General features: G+C 48.6%; 5 protein-coding genes across 5 annotated transcripts; 2 read left to right on the top strand and 3 right to left on the bottom strand.

Annotated features, from left to right (window-relative positions):
- Positions 1-336: 336 nt before the first annotated feature.
- Positions 337-2,775, bottom strand: FSST1_003899 (major facilitator superfamily domain-containing protein; the record flags this gene model as incomplete). Its single annotated transcript, XM_083230020.1, has 6 exons — positions 337-784; positions 838-1,522; positions 1,579-1,650; positions 1,700-2,011; positions 2,065-2,090; positions 2,162-2,775. 6 exons carry the CDS (start codon positions 2,773-2,775, stop codon positions 337-339), a joined length of 2,157 nt encoding a protein of 718 aa, XP_083087329.1.
- Positions 2,776-3,906: 1,131 nt separating this feature from the next.
- On the bottom strand, positions 3,907-10,043 carry FSST1_003898 (uncharacterized protein; the record flags this gene model as incomplete). Its single annotated transcript, XM_083230019.1, has 3 exons — positions 3,907-4,023; positions 4,082-5,188; positions 5,241-10,043. 3 exons carry the CDS (start codon positions 10,041-10,043, stop codon positions 3,907-3,909), a joined length of 6,027 nt encoding a protein of 2,008 aa, XP_083087328.1.
- A 3,461-nt stretch (positions 10,044-13,504) lies between these two features.
- FSST1_003897 (uncharacterized protein) lies at positions 13,505-17,390 on the top strand (the record flags this gene model as incomplete). The annotated part of the gene is made up of 10 exons (XM_083223754.1): positions 13,505-13,906; positions 13,955-14,258; positions 14,303-14,473; positions 14,522-15,249; positions 15,298-15,759; positions 15,817-16,672; positions 16,726-16,794; positions 16,858-17,025; positions 17,080-17,188; positions 17,237-17,390. The coding sequence occupies 10 exons, from the start codon at positions 13,505-13,507 to the stop codon at positions 17,388-17,390; spliced, it is 3,423 nt and encodes a 1,140-aa protein (XP_083087327.1).
- A 157-nt stretch (positions 17,391-17,547) lies between these two features.
- FSST1_003896 (wax synthase family protein) lies at positions 17,548-19,234 on the bottom strand (the record flags this gene model as incomplete). Its single annotated transcript, XM_083230018.1, has 2 exons — positions 17,548-18,542; positions 18,604-19,234. 2 exons carry the CDS (start codon positions 19,232-19,234, stop codon positions 17,548-17,550), a joined length of 1,626 nt encoding a protein of 541 aa, XP_083087326.1.
- Positions 19,235-20,051: 817 nt separating this feature from the next.
- On the top strand, positions 20,052-21,563 carry FSST1_003895 (Zn(II)2Cys6 transcription factor domain-containing protein; the record flags this gene model as incomplete). The annotated part of the gene is made up of 2 exons (XM_083230017.1): positions 20,052-20,118; positions 20,191-21,563. 2 exons carry the CDS (start codon positions 20,052-20,054, stop codon positions 21,561-21,563), a joined length of 1,440 nt encoding a protein of 479 aa, XP_083087325.1.
- Positions 21,564-21,617: the final 54 nt, after the last annotated feature.

The raw sequence follows: 21,617 nt of genomic DNA, 5'->3' as shown, positions 1-21,617 counted from the left end.
TTCGAGGTTTTAGCGGCAGAGGAGTAGGAGGCAGCATTGGAGTTATTAAGGATACCCCCTGCGAAATCTTTTCTTCGTGACTGATATATGAACAGCATCGTCGCAATTCCAACGTGTGAATCCCAATCAGAAGGCGATTCAAGCTGATATTGTGTGACATTTATATTGTTATTTCTAGATCTACTAGAATTAAGCATCCAGCCCTGTACATGACCTCATATAATCCAAAATCTATATTCGCCCTGACCAGCGCCAGCGCCAACACCATTGCCATATCCAGACCAGCATTTAAACAGACAAGATTGGTAATACAAGACAACTCTTTGTTATAAAAGCTCACATAACCTTCAGCCTTCGGGTTACGTATGCGGCAACCACACTACTCATGGCTCCAATGAACAAACACACCGCAATTGCGTTTGGGCCATCTGGATCAGGTTGCTTCTTGGCATCGTCCGCTAGCTCAGGACTCTTACCAGGTTCAAGAATGGCAAAAACAATGGTCGAGATGAATGTGCCTACAAACTGCGGAAGGGTGGTATAGATGTTGAGGATGCCGAAATAGATGCCCGACAGCTCGCCTGTGGAGGCTGTAGAAGGTAGATCGATCTCTGAACCATGATCTAGGTGCAAAGGCGCATCGTTATGGCTGACCTCGGAAAGCTCGATATCCTGCTCATCTGAGATACGGCGATAGATACCGTCCGCACCTGTCTCTCCACCCATCTTGTTGACCTCAACGCCGAGGAAGGCACTTGGAGCCCACATGGCCAATGTCCACGGTCTGAATGCTTCTGTCAATAATACGTACAGGTTTTGGAGATCGGTCAAACTTACATGCCACAGAGACACACCAAAACTGTTGCAAACCGGAAGCTAGTTGCGAAAGGCGCCAAGGCCATGGATGCGGCAAACATCAGGTGCCCAAATACCCAAGCTGTCAAGAGATCAGGCTTCAACTTGTTGAAGCGAGTCAAGAGGCCTGCAATGGCTTGAGGAGGTCGATGAGTAAAGGCATTGTCCTCAGGTGACTGAACCAACATGGGCAAAATCCAAGCACCTGCGAATGTGATCAAGGAGTACATGACCAGTGCAGTACTTCCTATGCGGCCAATCGCACCCAGAGTATCCTCGGATTTTCTGGCATCGGCAGGCACATCGTAGCGAAAGTACGTCTCGCCCACCCATGTAGTGCTGTAAAACAGAAACGGAAACCAGCCGATCCAAGCCCAGAACTGTGCCCAACAGATAGCCTGTATGCGAGGGGGTAAGTTGAGCAATGTCGACCAGATCTGGCGAAAGACCTTAAAACGGCCCTCGTGTCTGGCAGGTTTTGAGGTTAACAGCACACGTTCTGTAACAGCCCAGCACGTGAGCGCCGTTGAGCCCAGAAGAGCAACCGTTGAGATGACGGTAAGCTGCTTGAATTGTGTATCGCCCAGCGTTTTCCCAAATATGCTTACAAGATCTACCGCCCCGGCCCCGTACGCAATCATATGACCAATAGAGGACATGCGGCTTGCTGTGGAAACATGTGTTAACTTTACTCACAATTCAAACCAAGACACATTGACTTACACCAAGCTGCGCCCGATTGCTGCTTCTCAATCGGTAGAGTATCCACGATAAGACTCTTTGAACATGACATTACTGGAGGTGTGTTAGTTTTGAACCGCCAGTCTTACGAACCGAACCGTACCAGCATTGATGGCGAAATCGACGACATAGATGGCTAATACAGCCAGTACTATCGTGGGCCGCTTCGCAGCCTCCTCATCGGTTATGAAGTAACCGATAATTTCACGCGTAAAACCTAAAATCAAGAGGCTTATGGCAACAACAATGGAACCAATAACCATTAGCGGCCTTCGACGTCCCCATTTAGACTTGCTTTCGTCTGCAATGACGCCAACAACAGGCTGAACTACAAGACCTGATAATGGACCAGCAATCCATACTAGTGAAGTATTGCTTTTGGTTAGTCCAAGGTTGAGAAGATATGGCGTGCAATCTGATGGACTCTTAGCAACACATCATGATATCATGTCATAAGTGAACACATACAAGTCATTTCAATACCCCATGTGAAACTGATTTCGTGGTGTTAGAGAATACCTCGTTTATCATACCAGTGTAAAGTCGACTCGCAGGGTAAACGTACGTTATGCCAATGGTGACGAAACTCAATAGAATCATGCGCACTGCTTCAGAGTTGCCCCTGATAGCAGGCTGTCCTGACCAGCTGGCCATGTTGGACGAATTACGACCTCGATGTAAATAGCTATAGCTGTCTGCGCTGCCTCGTTCGGAGCTGTTATGTTCGGAGGACTCTCGTTGAGGGTGGCTGCCGTGAGCCTCAGCACTCGTCGAAGAGGGAGTTCGGATGGGTGACGAAGGACCTCGAGAGGAGTATGGTGCGTCAATGGATACGGCAGAAGCCGAAGGGGATATCGAAGGTGTCGGTAGAGGCGAGACGGAAGATGAGGGTGAAGTGGAGCGGACACCAGGCACGGATGGGACAACGAGTCGAGTATTAGACTGGGAATGAGAAATAGATGGATTCTGGTGACGATAATGCTGCTGTGAATATGCCCTTGCGTCTGTATCCTGCTGATTGTCAAGTTGAGATTGAAGCACAACCTCGCTATGGTTGGGACCGCGGAAATTAGATTGCGACTGTTCTGGTTGAAGTTCCTGATGACGATGATGATGCTGTCGCTGCTGTTGCGGGTCGCGATCGATTGCCTGCTCTTCTAGCGAGCTTGTCGCGGGCATGGCGTGTAATGTGGGTCATGGAACGCAGGGAACGAAGCTTTCTGTTCTGCCAGGGGCAAAAGTCAAGCGAGAGACTTGGCAGTATTTGGAAGTGATAAAGGAAACATGCCTGAGTTAAATGCAGACAGAGTACGAAAAAGGAGGAGAAGTCAGTCTTGGGGGTTCACAGTTGATGCACGCTAATTGAGGGAGTAAGCAGTCCATCATAATGTAGGTAGGAAGGGTACTACGATCCAGAGCATGCCCTTCTTCCTATTCCAGGGTCAACTGCCTACTGCAAGGGCGGGGGATCGATGGAAGCTTGGATGGGGCAGTGGGTTAAAACGGGGACCTCCCCCTAGCTTCACCTGGAGCTTAGTGCAAAGTCACATGTTAGCGTAGGTTGGATATCAAACATATATGGCATATCTGAGTATCGTTTTGTATGGATTGTTTTTAACACATCCACAAACCGTTCAACTTAATCGAAATCGATCATCGTATCGTTTTACTGTCCACTGCAAATGAGGCTTGGTAACGTTTAGTTTAGTCATGTATTCCTGGTATTTCATTCGAAAATCAACGAATCTTTCCCAAGTCTACTCTACTAACACAAGCAGCAAAACATTCATAGCAGTGCAAGCCCTGCCCGCATAACTTCCCCTTTATTCCTGCATCTCCTGAAATCTTACATACGCTGTTGGTATTTTGTTCTGAACGCCGGGCTCCCTCCTTTGAATTTGAAATAACCGTCCTCGAGCCGTGCCTCTCTTTCCACCACGCATGGCTCCGACCTTTTCCCCGAGGACAATGAGAAAAGCTGATACAAAATTACAAGTCCAAACAAATGAAAACTGAATCGATTAACACATGGTCAAATGTCAAGTTCCAGAATAAACGGAAGCCAACATTAAAGGAAAAGCAAGAAAGAGAAGCCGTGAAAGGCAAAGGCCTGAAGATGTAGGTGAGCAGGGACAGCTTTCGTAACCGAATTGTCCTCTTTTTTTCGTTGCAGGTCCGAATTGTGTATCAGTGGAATAAACGCCCAAGCTCCGATGTTCAATCCTGGTATGGGTTTGATGCGTTACATAGTTCAATCGTCGAAAAGTGAAGTGGCGTCAGAGTTCCGTCGTAAGGCTTTGGTGACTGTAGTTATGAATCAGCGAGTCTGGCAAAGTGCTTAGACCAGATCCATCCGACTCGGTCGTCTGGATCGTCCTGGTTTTTAGCCAGCCACAACTCTCCTTTCTCGCCAAGTACATCGAAGATCTAGACGAGGAGTCAGCCTCTGAGCATTGAGCTCTATATGTTAAGCGTTTCTACTTACCTCGCCAGCTTGGTATATCAAATACGGGTAGCCAGCTTCGTGCTTTGTCGTAGCAATATTGAACTCAAAGAGCGATGCAGCCAGCCAGAGTACATTATACCCATCATTATCTGCAAGCCCACGTTCTCTAGAGGAGGCTCGAGATGATCGAGTACTGTCCTCCGGCCCATCAGCTGGCGGCAATGCTGAGTGGAAAAGCCCAGAGAACCGCCGGCTTTCTTGAGATTGAGACTGATTGTGAGAGCTATAGGTGGTTTGCGAGTCTCGGAGTTGCTGTGTAGATGATTCTGAACTCTGTCGTGGGACTCCACCAGAATCGAAGCTCCGTCCTGTGCTTGGCCTCGTCGAGGCAGCGAAAGATCGTGCACTGCCTGCGAGTTCTGGGGATATAGGAGATGCCGTACCTTGCTGGTGGTTGCTGATGCCCGCATAGTGGTCGCGGTAGTAGTACTGGTGTGGGCTGGGAATGTTTCCTGCTGAAATCACAGTCGGCGATGCCGAATAGGAGCCACTGTGACGCTTTGTAAAGTCTGTAGCTGGGACACCTGGTACCTTCTCGCTGCTCACTGAAAGACCTCGACCTCGTGAACCGCTCTCAGATGGACGCGATCGCATCATAAGAGATGATGACTCATCGGTACTCCGCGTAGTCGACTGGGAAACCCGACCTCGGTACATAGGGTTGAGGATACCGATGTTGGATAGCTGTTCTTGAGCGTAAGGAAAGTCCCGGTTGAAGGTCGCCACGACTTCCTTGAGATCTGGCATGTCGGGACAGTCACCTAATACAACTTTCATCTTGTCCTTCCAGATGCCATACCAAGTCGTTTGGATGTTGACAAAATTGCCCAGACAGATGTGGCCCACCTTTTCAGTTAAAGAAGACAATTTTGGAAGCTCTTTCTTGAGGGTGTCATTCAGAGCCTCGTACTGCTCAACCTGTTCTTTGAGTTTTGCATCGATACTCTTGCCTGCGCGCTTTAGTTGCTCGTATCGTTCAAAGTCTATGCGGCGTTTTTGGCGCTTCTTCATTGCCAACGATGGATTGCCGTAAGCCTTGATGACATGTTCAAACGGCTCAATGACGCTTTTTCGAACTTGAGCCAACTATTACTCGTGAGTACGGGTACAGCAACAGATTCCCATGGGATTTACTTACGTGATCCTCAAGTGCGACCTTTTCAAGATCTCGTATAGAGATATTGAACTGAACCCATTTGCTTTCGAGCTCAGGATAGTTTCCCGGCTGAAGTCTCATGACCAACTCGATGGAGGAGAGGTACTGCAAGAATTCATGCACATATGCTGACACCTGCCTGGTATAGAACTCGACATCTCTAAGAACGACTTGTAGACGTAGATAGTCATCGCTGAATTTCTCATTCAGCTTTTGATACTCAGTGTCGTCAGTCTGGCGAGCACCAGACGCTTGAAGTTTATCGACTCTTTTACCGAATGCTCGTGCGAAACCTGCTTTGACATCGGATTCCTTTCGTTTCCTACCTACGATCTGACCCACCAGTTCAAAGTTCTTTTTCGTCTTGTTGATTTCGATGATGGCTTCTTCAATAAGGTTTTTGGCTTCAGTAAGACTTTGATGATCAGGATGGTCCGCAGGGGTGTGGTGCAGCAATGACCCAATGAGGTTGGGGTATTTGGTAATTCGCTGCATCGGCTTGATCAAGAGAGAGTCCAGATCCCAGGCAGCTGTCAAGTCTTTTGCAACTTCATTGCATTCGTTAAGCCACACCTTGACCGTGGGGTCCATTTGTATGTCGATGAGTCGCTTTGCTGCTCCGTCGCTGTTCCTCAAGAAGCCTTCGTGTGCCAATTTCATACTCTCCATGTTGGCTTTGAAAATAGGCCCAATGAGGACAGAACGATCCTTGGAATCATCGACATCAGCTGGATTGAACTGAGAAGGTTCTGACATCATGGAGCCTTCTCTAGCAAGCGCAGACCGCCGTCCCTGCATGGTGTACACTGCGAGTACCGCCTCTTTGATCTGAGCAAAAAAGGCCGTGTGGAATGCAATTATCTCGTCCGTGTTTCGGAAGATAAGCTTCACAGTGTTACCATCGAGTTTGGGGCAAGCTTCTGCTGTTCCTTTGTAGATCTCTTCCACAATGTTCATATCGCGCACGAAAACCGCCTCTGTGTCGACAAGTTCCTTCAAAATGTTGCGTCGTTGTGTAAGCCGCTGTTTCTCTTGATCTGTCATACCCTGTTTATCATATGTCTCTGAGGCTGCATCTCCGTTCAGCGTGGTTGCATCGGCAAAATACTGATTGTTTGCTGACAAGGAGGTATTTTCCATCGACTGAGGCGTTGTCATCATAGGGATGTAATCTTCTGATCCTCGTTCCGAACTGACAAATGTACTTCCACTTTGCGACTGTTCATAATAGACACCGGATGCCCGTTGTGAGTTACACGTAGAGCCAGCTGTTGAAGCTGGGATGGGAGGAGGCTCGTGATTGGGTGATGGGAAGTACGAGAAGCTCTTGCTAGCTCTGTTGGAGAGGTATGGAATTGAAAACCCATCTCCAGTATCTAATTCAGGGAGCTGGTGGCTGGGGTACGGTGGCCGAGTCGAATCAACAGAAGGGCGGGGCTCTGGCTGACTGTTGCGAACCTCGACGGGTCGATTGATAGGCCGGCTGTTTCTGTGAATGGATGTCGTTTCGAAAATCGTGACATGGCCATGGTCTCCGGAGTCATTTTCATCATCGATGTCAGTAAATACCGATGAGCGCACCGCAGGCGACACATCTCCACTGTTGACAGAAAAATCGGTCCACGTCGACTGCTGACTGGTTCGATTCGGCGCAGATAAGGTCGGCACCATGAGATTTGTCGTCGAGTCGGGGCGCTGGTGCTCATCAAAATTGTATTGGCGTTCGTTGTTAGTATCGATAGATTCACAGGTGGAGGCCCGGTGTGACGAAACTCGATCGTCAGATGGCGCCTCTGACCTGCATTCCTTCCTGCTTTCGTCGTCCATATCTTCTGTGCAACAGTCGGTGACAGCGTCGTCGTCACGAGATTGGTGGTATTGTCGCCGAAGCTCACCAAATTCTGATTCCGACTGACAATCTGATTCATAATCAGGTTCGATCCTTGGGAAAGGAATCGTCTGTTGGGGCTCGTCAGCTGGCTGTGGATCATCACTGGGCGGTAGAACAGTTATTGTGGTTTCGCAGGGAGATTCAGTATTTTGGCGACCGTCGTCTTCAAGGCTGGCGCCGAATGAACCAGGAATTGCAAAGTCGTCAGCAACATGCTGCCTGGATGAGGAATCATCACTCGTGTGAAGCGTCACGGATGTGGATTTTGGTCGAATTGGTGAATCAGGGTCATCCTCGAACGGGTAGTGATACTCTACCCGTGGAGGAGACGCAGATCTCTGAGCCTGCGGACTAGGCGGCTTGATGATCGTGATAGGAACCTGAAGTGGTGTTTGCGTAGCCCTCGGAGGAGTTGACTGAGGTTCATTATCGAACTCTGTTATCTCTGATGTTGCAGATACTGCGCTCATAGGTCGCTCTGATGCATCGTCGATAGGGGGACTGAGCGCAGGAAAGCTGCCAGGAACCCCAAGAGTGGGAGAATCGAAGGCTTTGAGCAATGGCTCAGCAAGAGGTGTTGCCTGGGAGCTGGTAGATAGCATCAGCGAAGCAGGCGGGAGCGACATTGCAATGTCCACAGGACTCATTGTTGGATCCTCGATGAATGGCGTGGGCTCTCGGAGCGGATCTATAGGAATCTGGCCATACGATGCATCATATCCATCTGAGAAAACTGGACCATCTTGATAGTCGATCGCATCCAACGCGTTTTGAACTTGTATAGCATGAGGGATCTCCGGGTCCAAAATTGGTTCTCGAACAGCTGCTCCTGGTATTGGCATGTGGCTTTCTGGGAGAGGTGGGACCGGAGGAATATCAGAGGTGTCTTGCAAGTCTGCACCACCTGATTCTGAAGTCATGGATGGCGAATGGGCGAGAGAAGAGGTAGCGGCACCGGCATTGGCGGCCTTTGCCTCGGCGGCAGCTTCCATTTCCCTGCGCTTGCGATCTGCCGCCTTTTGTCTCGCCTCAAGAACCTGACTCTCACGGATGGACTTGGTATAAGCCAGTCGGATATGTTCTCGTCGTTGTTCGAAATCGATTGGCCCTATAGCTATCTTTCCACGTCGTGATGATGGCTCGGCAATCCTAGATGGTGGAGCAGAGCCTGGATTTGGTGACCTGGCCCTTTCTAATGCCCTCATTCGAGAGCTTGCCGTCGTAGCCACAGAGACAGGTTGGCGAGGCCGAGAACTCCTGAGTGGAGGGGAGAGCTTTGGAGGAGGTGCGATGATATTGGCTTGAAGACGGTTATTATTCGTCGGTGTGACGAGGTTTCGAGGTGCGGCTTTTCGAGTGGCACCGCTCTGGGTTGGTGTCTTGGCTCTCGTTGGAGTTTTCGCCCTTGATGTAGTCGGCGTCTTCGCCCTTGTTGTAGTGGTAGGGGTCTCTGCCCTTGATGTGCGGCCATTAACCTGTGGTCTTTTTAGATTAGGAGAATTTGAACGTGTCGACGGTGCCGAGTCGCTTGAATTATTCAGCTTCTTGACAGAACGTGGGAGTTTAGAGGCAGACCCAGTTCCAGCTCCAGCTGTATTAGTGGTGGTAGGCTTTCGAGATGGCGTTTTGCGGGACGCTGGAGGCATCGCAGGCGACTTGGGTATGTCGCTATGTGAACGCGCGTGGCCTTTTTGACGTGAAGCTTGAACCGGTTCGACGTTGCTATCATCACCGTTGAGGCTACGGTACCAGATATCCGGGGATACAAGGTCGGCGGCATCTGGTGGGTCAGATAGGCTTCTTTGATGGCTGAACGGATTGTACAAGCTCGATTCAGACGTCCTCCTTGGGCGGACGCCCTCAATGCCATAACCGAGGGCTGGAAAATTGTGCTGCTCGGGAGGAATCTCGCCGAATAACAGGCCTTGCGAACGCGAATGTGTAGGTGCGATGGAAGACGAAGTCGATTGTTGTGGTGGAGACTCGGGTGCCAAATTGGAAGAAGACTTGGAGGCATTTGAATTCCCGCTAACCGCATTTCGGGGTTTCCCTATACGACTTGCGAAAGATTGGGAATTACTTGACACTTGGTCCTCGGCTACATATCTTGATCTCTGAGAACGGGCTGAAGAGGATGTCGTTTGCTTGCTGAAATTGCTGCTGCCATCACGTAACGAGGAATAACCCGTTCCACCATTTCGCGGTTGTAGGCTGGCACCGCCGTCATGCCTAGTCTTAGCTGCAGCTCCCATGTGCGCTGGAGCACGGGGGATCGAGGATTGTGTAGTACCGTTTTGGTCGAACCGCTTCTTCAAATCTCTCACGCTGGGGTGAGTTGCTGTAGGTTTATACCCTGGAAGGGCAGGTCTGTTATCGACAGGATTTGACGCCGAACGCATGTTTTCATGTGTTTTGGAAATGACAGGATGTTTTGGCGTAGAGCCATTACCGTTGGAGCGCAACGACGGACGCTGGGCCGCAGCAGCCACAGAAGGAGACTCTATACTGTTTTGGTTTGTTTCCTGATAGCTCTTGTAGAAATCGTCGGGATTTACGGGGTCGAAAGCATGATGGGCACCCGCGGGAAGGGGGTTGTGGTCGTCGGCGTGAGGCACAGGATCGTGGGAGTAGATGTTGTGGTCGAAATGGGGTGTATGAACAGCGGAATGAGAAGAGTCTGGGAGGTGATGACGGTGGCTGTTCGGCACCTGATCGTAAAGGTAGGCTTGGGGTATAGAATCGGTATCGCGGTCGATGCGGCGGTCGTAGTCGTGATCGTGAGAATGTTGGTGCCTATGGTGAGGCTCGAGATTGGGGGTTCGAAAGTTAGAGTCTACGTCCTGTCTGTCGGCTTGGAGGCCCGCGTGAAGGGCCATATCCATGTCGTGGTCCATGGTGGCCTGAGCATCGGTCAGGCTCGTCGAGCAGAACGACTGGTCGAGGGACTATAGACCCATGCAGCGAGCATCGATGCGTTGGCGTTTAAAGGGTGCGGGCGTTGGCGAGAGGCACACTCGATAGGTGTGGAAAGTGTGCTGCGGTGCGGTGCGGTGCAGTGCAGTGTAGTGCTATGCTGTAGTCTAGATAGAGAATGTAGAGACTAACTATCTAATCACCAGGGGTGGAAGAATGTCAGTGGCTCTACAGGTTCAGGACTGCGGGAGCCATCCGTGGACGAGTGAGCTTTGAGCCTTGGGGGACAAGATGGGGCGTCCGGTCCCTGGTCTGGATGTTAGGTTAGGGGACGGGAGGGAGTGGGCACTCTCTGGTGGAATCAACCGTTCCGAGTCGTTGCAACTGTATGTACTGCGTACGGACTTTTGAGGATGGATGCAACGGTGACGGAGGTGCTTAAGAGATAGTGAGCTGCAATGCAGGCTTACAGGGAAATGAGGAGCGGATGAAGCTGCATGTATGTGCGTTCAGATGAGAGGATAATTATCTGACAGCTGTAGCCTCCACTGAAGATGCAATGGACCAGACAACAAACAGAATAGAGCACAGAGCTCAGGGCACAACAGCCAGCACAGAGTGAGCGGGTCGTATTGAGGCTCGAGTGTGGATGATCCCTGGACAGGGAGAAATAGGGGTCTAATGGCTGGAATTGCTTCACAGGAAAAAGGTAAATCACACGAGAAGGAGGACGAGACGGCAGAACGACGATATTGCTAAAGACAGCAAGAACAAGGTTGGAAACAAAAACCAATGAATTTTGGTGCAGGGATCGGAAGAAGAAAAACTGGGATATCTCGAGAGGTACAAAGCAGCTGGCGGTCGAGAGCAGGCAACTACAGCACCTGCTAAAACATTAGCGTTGCGGCGTAGGCTTGAGAGTATGGGGCGGCAACCTTCTTGGTGGAGCTTGACCTACAGCACGCGGCGGATCTTTGATTACTGGAGCATATGTAGATCCAGGCATACATATCAATTAAATCCGTACATTAGTACATAGAGTAATTGTTACTGTGGTTGCAGGCGCAGAACAACTTTGCTCTGCATGAGATGAGCGATTCTACATGTTGCAATTCATGGTGCAGAATCTTGTAGGTTGAGAGTGTGAGACCGTTTAGACCGTTTGACGAACCCCAACTGGCCAGTCTAAAGAATGGAAACTTTCAAAACTATATTTGCGCTGACAGCCCAATGACGGATACTGTCCAAGATTCTGCAGGTGTGTATGCTTTTTCCTAATGCTTGCTTCGTCTTGTATGACTTTTGTACCAGGACAATCGACGGGAGTAACTCTGAATTATTTGCGCCTTGGCGAGTCGGAACATTCAGTGTTTCTCCTCTGCGCCAATTCCCGAGTCGTCCCTATCCTAGTTGTCCCTCTCACTTCTTTGTACGAGAAGAGATCTACCCATGTTACCATGACCCTTGTCCATATTCCAAGCTTCGAGACCATTCGTTTCTTATTAGCGGATGAGCCTGCGACATTGGTCTTAAAACACGGCAGTCCACAGTCCAGTCATAATAATAAACAAAAACATGGTCTGCTTTCTTCATGTTGAAACTACCTGAACTAAACCAAGGAAAAGAAAGAAGAGACCCAATAATTAGGTTCGTACTGCTATACACTCGCCTTCCCCTTGAAGCATCAGGGATTCATTGCGACCTAATCAATGTATTGTGTTTCGTTGTGGCTGCATAATACAAGCCTTGTAATCCACAGATCGTTTCGTGTGGCAGGCGATCTAGCAGCCTCAATTCCATCCGGTCTGGCAATTTGGTTCGTATTAGCATTTACTGTAATTATGATAATCGCCAGACGGTTCTCCGTTTCTTAGAGATTTTGAGACTCTTGACCCCTTGAGCTAGTCAGGTAAACACAAGTTCTAACTTTCCTAGACTGTCGGCTTGTTTATTGTCTGGCGTACTGAGCAGCTGTTTCGCCAATCTTTCACATCCAGGTAGATAGTAGCTATTAATATTTGGCAAGGGGATCCCCGCCTAGGATCATGTTACAACCAAAACGCAGTGACTTTCTCCTAACGAGTTTGAGTATGTGCAGTACACCAAGGGGAAACAAATGGCTGATTGCCTGGGGGCTAGCACCCACTCGACGTTACTCAATTCGTTTACCAGTCTTTCATTCCTAATGCTGTGCTTCTACATTCTCGCCTCTTTTCCTTACTCATTTCCTTTTGCATCTTGGTCACACCTTGCGTAGATGATGCTCGTAACAGAGAGAGCCGAGTTGATTATGATGAATGAGAGTGAATAGCTAGATAAAGCGCAGTTAGTTTATCGTTGGACTGTGGGATTTTCTCATCGCCTTGTTCCTCGATGATCGCCATCCTTGAGAGAGCATGGCACAACAACTTGGATGTAAACTGGATCCTGTGGGTTCTTGCTGCAGGCTGAAAGCTGAGAAAAAGAAGAAGCTCCACTGATGACACTTGATTTCCTTAACGAGGGACGAATAAAGAAATATCTGCATCTGCATCTGATATTTTCATTGCTTTTGCTGTATTTCTGGATCCTAGACCATCGTTGTAGATCTGGGGTCCCTTGCCAATATTGCTAACCATATTGGTCGATCACACCATCGAGGCACACCATAGTACGGAGTACAGTATGTAACCATACAGACAGTAGCTTGTCGGCTTGTCTCGTATGTCACTTCACTCGATGAAGATTGCACATGTTTTCTCCGTGATTCCCGTTCCTGCATCGTCGTACCGTGTTCAATGCTGTCCTTGGACAAGCAGGTACAGAGAGCCGTCTGCAGGAACAAGCGTTGCCCCAATCCACATGAGATCATTTGTACGCCTAATCATTCCGAGTCACCTTTCCCACCTATTGTGTCAGGTGCATGTCCATCTGATTTCTGTGCTTCCCTTACCGTGTACCTGCGCAAGCGGGTAAATGTAATCCACTTTCTGTGTCAGGGGTCCACGGTGGAAAAGGTGACGGATATTACCAAGACGACCTAAGGTTTACTCAGTAACCGAGACCAGATATATGTATCTTCATACGTTGGTATCTTGAATAGACGAATTTCGACAGTTCGAGACAGCAAAAAGCAAGCCGCTTACTGAATGGCATCGGCAATTAGGCACGACTGCATGAAGAAACCTTCGTTCATCGTCGAATAGGATGAGATGCCTTTTCTTTTTTTTGTGGTGTCTTTTAGTTTGATGGATAGAACGCTTGGACACCAACTATTTTCCATCCCCTGGAATCGGTCATACGCTACGTCTCCACTATACCATTATAGGTTAGAGCACGAACTGCCACAGCAGATCCTCAGCCACATATTGATAGCAAAACACCGCGGCGCATGACAGTTCATCTTCAACCGCTCTTCTTCAACATACAAGACGCGAAATGAGTTGCTCATTAATATTTCGAAATGATGTCCCCTAAAGTAAAACGGAAGCTAGAAGCTACCGACGCGTCAAGTGGCCGAAAAAGGGTCAGAACATTACGTGATACGCCCGTGAAACGAGACCTCTTGGATCGTTGCTACGACAAAGTCACTACGCTAAGAGAATATATCCTTCTCAAGCTGCCGCCGCGCTCTCGTCTTCGAAGAAAGAAGGTAGCGTCTGTTGGTGAGAGGGACGATGTCGGAGATCTGGAAAGAAGTTTGTCACGACTCCTCGATACGTCACTAGTTTGTTTTGCCGACCAGCAGAATGTCGAGGACGATTACACACGAAAGAGGCAATTGATTGAATTCACACAGAAGGGGGATGAATCCCATGTTAGTCTGTCAGATGGCATTGCAGGGTCTGTGTTTTGCCAAGATGATGTTAGTATCGCATTCCTGTATGGTGAGCTATCACTAACTTGCACCTAGATTGTGGATTTTGTCGTATGGCTACTCTTTCATCGAGAATCAAACGTTGGAGGACGGCCCAAACACATCCTGTGCGACGGCTTCAAAAGATCAGGCGGCCCAAACAATCAAGGGACGACCAATATCCCAGATCTATTCAGCCACTACCCTAATTATCATGTAAAAGCACTCAAAGAAAGTCCCTGGCCACAGCTACTAGCTCTACTTGGCAAAGCTGGCGAGGAGATCATGATCAAACTCCTTGTCGATGCATCAATCTATATAGCCGTTGAGGCTGGCTTCAATAATTACCACCAACTGTCAGGTAAGATTTGCGTGCTTCGAGCCTTGCCAGTCTGACATTTGTAGGCGTGCCTCTTGCAGAGCTTGATCTTCCCGGTGGTAACGTATCACTGAACAAGGGATCGTCATGTGTAGTGCGTAAACCAACAGACATAACTTTGGTGAGAAGTAGAATATTCTATGCCAAGCCGTCTCTGTCGACGAATGGGCTTGTCCAAGCCGGCTACAAACACATTCGTAAGTCTTGTGAAGACATGTAATTACTCAAAATATTGACAAGGCCAGACGTATTGAATAGACATCGCAGACCCTCTGACCCCGCCAACTCGGATGTTGAACGTCAGGGTGTAATCAATGTCATGATGTACATGTTTCCTCGTCAATTCGGACTACACAACGTTTTTACCTCTCAAGTTGACCCCACTAAGACTTCTCAAAAGTTCCAGGACTATACGTCAAGAGAAGATGAGATCGCTCTCGCCTTCAAGGCTAAACCAGGAAATACTGCTCCAGGAAAGCCGAAAACGCCCAAGCGGCTCCGTGGCGACGTTGAGCAACTCGCGAAGCGCCTACAAATCCTTCATAGTCGATGCTCTTATACGGAGTTGCTGAGGCATTATTGCCCTTGCATCTTTGATAAATCCTCGCGGATTCGAAAGCCAAGGGTCAAGAAGATCCCCATGTCATCTCGGAGGCTGAAACCTTTCCAGCACACATCCTCGAGGCCAAAGCCTAAATGCGCTTCATCCCAGATGTATCTGGAAGCAGAAACTTCCGGCACACAGGCGCAATCACTTCCGAAGCATGACTCTCTCGAAGAACTGGCCACACCACCATGTCAAGTTTCCTCGTTCTGTCGAGCAGTCCTATCCAAGATCATCCCGGATAGTTTCTGGGGAGATGGAGATGCTGGGAAACACAACAAATCAACTGTGATGCGAAACGTTCATCACTTCATCAAGCTCAGGCGCTTTGAGACTATGTCGTTACATGAAATAACGCAGGACCTCAAGGTCGGTTTTTGAACAGCTTCAATGGATTTCTAACTAACGGGATATCAGATTGCGGAGATTTCTTGGCTCCAGCCTCATAATTCTGGTGTCCAGAAACCCAGCAGAACAGACACCGAGAAGCGTCTTGAGATTTTTCACGAATTTCTGTATTTTGTTTTTGACTCGCTTTTGATACCCCTGATTCGTAATAACTTTTATGTCACTGAATCCAATACCCATCGCTATCGAGTTTTCTACTTCCGCCATGAAATTTGGAGACAAATTGCAGAGCCTGCCATGGCAGACCTCAAAGCAGACATGTTTGATGAGCTTAAGATGAATGAGGCGCTCCAAATACTGGAAAAGCGGGAGCTGGGCTCCAGTCAGATTCGACTATTGCCCAAGGGTAACAAATTACGCCCCATCATGAACCTACGACGAAGAGCTATGGCCCGGGGGCCATCCAAGAAACTTGGTCGCAGCATCAACAAAGTTCTGGGACCTATCCACTCGCTCTTAAAATTGGAAACGGTATGTTGGCAATCCCAAGGTGTTGTGATTCGGAACTCAAACTGATCGCAAAATTAGAGAATCAATCCTTCAAAACTGGGATCTACCATGTTCTCAGTTAGCGACATTTACACCCGACTTAAGACCTTCAAAGAAACGCTGAGTCCCGATCATGGCAAGCTGTACTTTGCCAAGGCTGATGTCAAGGCTGCTTTTGATACTATTCCACAGGAAGCAGTCGTCGAGCTCATGAAATCCGTGCCTAGCCAAACCAAGTACACCATCATGAGGCACGTGGAGGTCAAGCCAGGCGAACGAGCGGTGATAGACGATGACAAATATTCATCTAAAGCCACCCGGCGATGGCACGCTTCCGCTTTGAGTAAGAACGAGAACCCGGCTTTCGTAGTGCGTCTCGAAGAAGACCTGGCACCGAAAAAGAAGAATACTGTCTTTGTTGATAGTGCGTTTCGCAAAACCGAGAATACCGGAGAGCTCATGAGTCTCTTGAAAGAGCACGTCGAACAGAATCTTGTAAAGGTGGGGAAGAAGTACTACAGGCAGAAAGTTGGCATTCCTCAAGGCTCCGTCCTGTCTTCGTTCCTATGCAACTACTTTTACGCCGATCTTGAAGCAAAGCATTTGAGTTTTCTGGATTCACCAGACTGTCTCCTGTTGCGACTCATCGACGATTTTCTCCTCATCACTTTAGATCAAAATAAGACAGTCAGATTTGTGAACGCTATGCATGGTGGGTTTCCTGAGTACGGTGTTGCGGTCAACCCGGCCAAGACCATGGTCAACTTCGACATGCTATATGGTGGCGAACATGTTCGAAAGTACAACCATGAAAAGGGCTTTCCTTACTGTGGGACGGCGATTAACTGCCAGACACTGGATATCACCAAGGACAGAGAAAGAGACGCCAACATCGGTATGCTCCTCATAATTCCATACAGTTTGTTCTCATCACTAACGCTAAGGTAGATGTATCGACCTCCCTTACGGTCGACTTTGGCCGCACCCCGGGACAGAATTTCCAGCGAAAAGTCCTGAGTAAGATGCTCCTTCAACACGATCCTTGTGATACGCTAACCATTGTTTTCTTTCACACAACAGACGCTTTCAAGATCCAATCACATTTGATGTTCTACGACACGTCTCACAATTCAACCAGGACCGTTCTGTCATCACTCCAGGGTGCTTTCGTCGAGACTGCCAGCAAGATGTGGGCGTATCTCCGCTGCCTGAGAAAGAACCAGCACCCCAGTAGTGAAATGATACTTCGTAAGTAACCTCAGCTCTCTGAACACGGCGCCCACTTGCTGATCCCATTCCCAGGAACCATTGCCACGTTGATAGACGTGGCTTATAAATTGCTGACGAGTAAATCTCGAATGCTGAAATACCCCCAGTATACCTGTGATATACGACAATCGCAAGTTGCTCTGTAAGATGCCATTTTGTGGATGACTATGAACTATACTGACAGTAGCAGTATTGCCTGCCTGGCTTTTGAGAAGGTACTCGCGGCCAAGCAAAGCAATTATCAGCCAGTAGTCAAGTGGCTTCGCCGAAAAGCAGACAAACTTGCTTCTGGAAGAAAGCATGAATCCATACATACGCTCAGAAATGGACAAATATCGGATTAGATAGTAATACTTTGATGACTCACGTGTATGGGTTGTCTAATTCTTTCTGAATTTTGGAGAGCTATTCTAGTATACACATCTGTGTGTTGAACCTTTATTCTTTCTTACGGGCACTGTCGATGTCGAATGAAATCGAGTGCCGTGAATCTATATACTCTCAGAGCTGCACCCCACTCTTCCACCAGTGCTTGCCTGAATGCCAAGTCGGGAACAAATACCTCCTCCATCGCCACCAGTGATCGTCTGGATGGCCAAAACCTAGCCATCGTAGAGGAGAAATGGGCACAGGCTCAAGTAGCCAGATACCAGCAGATGAGATGTCATCAGTGAAGAAGAATGCAGTGAAGTACAGCCAGATCGCCGTTGACACAGCATTGAATACTTGCCGAACTGCTCGAGGGGTATTGGGGAAGTTTTTATCCAGGATATGTAGTAAAAAAAGCTGGACTATAATACCAATAGGCTGAATGAAGAAGAAGACTGGCGCCCTCCATGGTTTGGTGGAAAACATGGATGATATACTTCCTGCTCCATGAAGCAAGCCAGACTGAATGAAGGACACATACATGGTAACAATCTGGGTAGTTAACGTCCTCCTCTGCAGATATCCTCTATCAACAAGGAACTTTGCAGGGGCGATGAACTGCAGTCGGAACGTCTGATGCCAGGTTGCACCCCACCAACCAGCAATGCCCCGATCAAGGACCTGCGAGACAGGGCCGAATATGTTGGTGTACTGCCAGAGCTCTCCACGCATGGGATATACATAGCTCATGACATAATACTGGAACAAATCATGCAGATTGAAGATGGCGTCGATGGCTGCATAAATTCCTACCAGACAAATGAGTTCGCGGTATGCCTGGAGAAGCCACGGAGGAAGCTGCTGGAGAAATAATGGTGGTGGGAGATCTCGGTCAGGGCCGTAGGTACAGTATGGATCCTTGACCATTAAGACAGAGCAAAGGTCCAAGACGAATGTGAGGAGGAAGACCTTGCGAAGACGTGTCCATACGAATTCCCTTTCAGTCAGGTTGCGATAATAGCCACTTTTTGACACGACGGGCATGTCCTTGAAGGAAACGGGGTCTCCATCGTGAATGTTGGTTGGGATCTCGGGCCTGGGAACAGAAGAGATAGAGCAGTTCCAGCCTGTAGTAAACTGTTAGTAACAAAAGATTAATAAAGTCAATTCTTGTTCAATTTGACATACCGACTTCTCGGAAGTTGGTGGCCAAATCCAACGTCCAATTTAGTCTTTCGCCAAAAGAACCGTTCTCGGGAAACTTTTGCCAGACACAGACTGTATCTTCAAGATCTTGACGCTTGGCACGAGTTCCAATATCTCCCGAGGGTGCAATGGAATCAGCACGGGATTTTCTCTGTCGTAGTCCATTTTCTCGGTTACCGTTGGTATTAAGAACATCGTTTCTGGTACTCCCATTGGAAGCTGTTGTTGTCGCTTTGTCTTTGGGCACTCTAATGATTCTGGCATAGTCGGATTGCGGATTTGTCCATACTAAAAGATTCAAGTTTGCCAAGATACCCCAAATGCCCATAAGGCCAGATGCATATGCGGGAGCAACGTTAAAGCTTGACATGTGCCAAATCAAGTAGAGATCGAAGACGGCGACAAAAGCGACAATTAGCCAACGTGCATGGTAAATCCATGGTCGATTTCGATGTGGAATGGCCAGATAAATAGTAGGCAGAAGAAAAGGACCAAGGAGGCAAAATGGAAGAACAAGGGACTCTTTGATGCCGTTGGCGATTGCGTTGTCGAATAGCGCTTTGTACTCGGCGCGGGCGATATTGCCAAGATCGGGTATCGAAGTAACGGTCATGGCTGGCTACAAATGCCAGTTACCGTTGAAGCCGTTTTGTGTGTAGGTATGTTGGTTTGATAGGGTTGCATTGACGATCACAACTCTATCATGACGCAAAGTCCAAGTGCCGGCATGAGTCGGGAATATAATGGTAACAGACACCGTCGCTAGATCTACCGACAGTAAAGATATTATTAGGTATTTTCTGAGAGAGGAAGACCAAAGAGTATAGTATAGTACCTATGGGAAACTGAAAACTGGACCCTGCAAACGAGGGAGGCTTCAAGGCCTAACGTTGGTCTAGAAACAAGAAACAAACAGGAAACATCGGTCAAAGGGTCATGGATCGAATAGGATGGATCTGGGGGCTGAAATGTCAAACAAGGCGATAGTAACACGGCTGTGGAGAATCCAAAAGGGACCCTCTACTAAAACAACATTAACCTAGACCCTATGAAAAGAGCCTCAGAAACAAGGACACATGGGTAATGCCAGCTGTTGATCCATATTGTGGATAACTCCAAGACATGATCTACCTGCCAGTCGATCTAAGAGTGTTGGGCTTGGAGCTAATAATTACCGTACTATATAGCTGTTAACTGCCTAATAGATTACAATGTTCCCTCGCTGTTGTTTACCTAGGTAGGCTGTGCTAGAATTATTAGTCAGATTCATGATCGAAAGCCAAGGCTCATGCTGACAGGATTGTAACGTGCTCACTGTCTCACAAACACACCATCACTCACACAGTGCAGAGCATCAATAAAAATACCCAAGACACGAACAACAGAAAGTAATATTTGCAGCAAGAATATCCGGTCTACAAGACAGAAATATGGCGCCTGCTACTTCTCCAGCGGCTGCCGACGGAGTCACCAAGCATAGAGCGTGTGACGAATGTCGTGAGTAACTTTCTGTTTCTCTATCCTGTCATGTGTCCGAATCGGAGACTTATCGGTCATTTTCTATCCCAGGATCCCGTAAACTCGCTTGCTCTAAAGAACCCGACGGATGTGCCCGTTGCAAAAAGGAGGGGATAACATGCTATTACTCGCCCCAGAAGCAAATGGGTCGTCCCCGAAAGAGGCGCCATGTAGACACTGATCAAGAAGATATTGCCGCTGCTGTGTCATCATCTCAGTCCCAACTCCAGGAACAGCCTTTACTATTCCTACAGCCCGCTGACGACACATCTTACTCGCAGTTCCAGAATACAGTACCAACTGGAGACTTTCTTGATAATCTGAACTTCCTAGATGAGCCTATTGCTACAAACGTTGATACCTGGGACTTGTTGCCCGGGTACAACGACTCTCTTCCATTCGACCCTCAAATCTTGGATCATGATGGCACCTACACCGACAACAACGCTTTGCCATCGTTGAACCTGACTGGAGTCGATCTTCTGGGTACCATCGATTTTGGAGACACAGACGCTCCGCAAGAAACCATCTCAAAGGACCTGAACCACACACTCCATCAGTATCTCGCCGACCAGATTGAACCGCCAAAGCCAGAGTCACACCACGCCTCAGACAGTTCAACACCACCTGACTCTAGCGACAATGGCACCTCTGTCGACTCCCTTGAGAATGCCGCCAGCTCATCAACCCGCTCGATGCGTTCCGTTCCGACAGTGTCCTGCAGTTGTCTATCATCACTATTCTTTGCCCTCGACTCTCTCGGCAACTTGCCACCCGAGGTGATCCCAGCCATGAAAGTCGCCCGGAATGCGTCGAGGGTCGCTCACGACGTCATCAAGTGCCCCATGTGCTCAAACTTCTTGGTCGAAGACCCTCCCAAACCACCTCCCATACAAGCCTTCCAGAACCTCATGCTTCTGGGCGCCCTGGTCCCATCAGCATGCAATGCCTACGCACGAATCCTCGAAATGGTGGACGAAGAAACTGCTCTCGCCAAGAAAGAAGGAAGGACATTCTGGTTTGCCTTCAGAGACATTGGCGGACTATGGGGCTGCGTTGGTGACACGTCCGAGGGCTGCACGGCTTATCAAACCTACAACAACAAAACCATGCCCCCAGACATGTGGAGGCTGACTATCCGCGGTCTTCTCCGTCTCGACGTCTACGGACTTGACGAGAAAGACCATGATATGCCTGGAGCGTCGCCATACCGACAGCTGGGTCTGAAGGAGGTGGTAGACCAACTGGAAGAAAGAAGCAGACAACGGCATGAAGCTTTAGATGCACGCATTGCTGCTGGGCATAGTCACAGCGAGATATCTGGAGTTATCTACCCATCGAAACCATGCAGTCCATCAGAACGCAATTGCACGAGGGTTCTCGAGACGGCTCGTGTTGCCCTGGAGAACCTCGTGATTGCATGATTGTGGAAGATGACTTTTCAATAAGAGTTGAACAATACAGCTAATGACGATATT

This window comes from Fusarium sambucinum, chromosome I, assembly GCF_050947815.1.
Source record: "Fusarium sambucinum isolate potato_lamoka chromosome I, whole genome shotgun sequence".
In the NCBI taxonomy this organism is placed as follows: Eukaryota; Fungi; Ascomycota; class Sordariomycetes; order Hypocreales; family Nectriaceae; genus Fusarium; species Fusarium sambucinum.
This window is presented reverse-complemented; position numbering and strand designations above follow the sequence as displayed.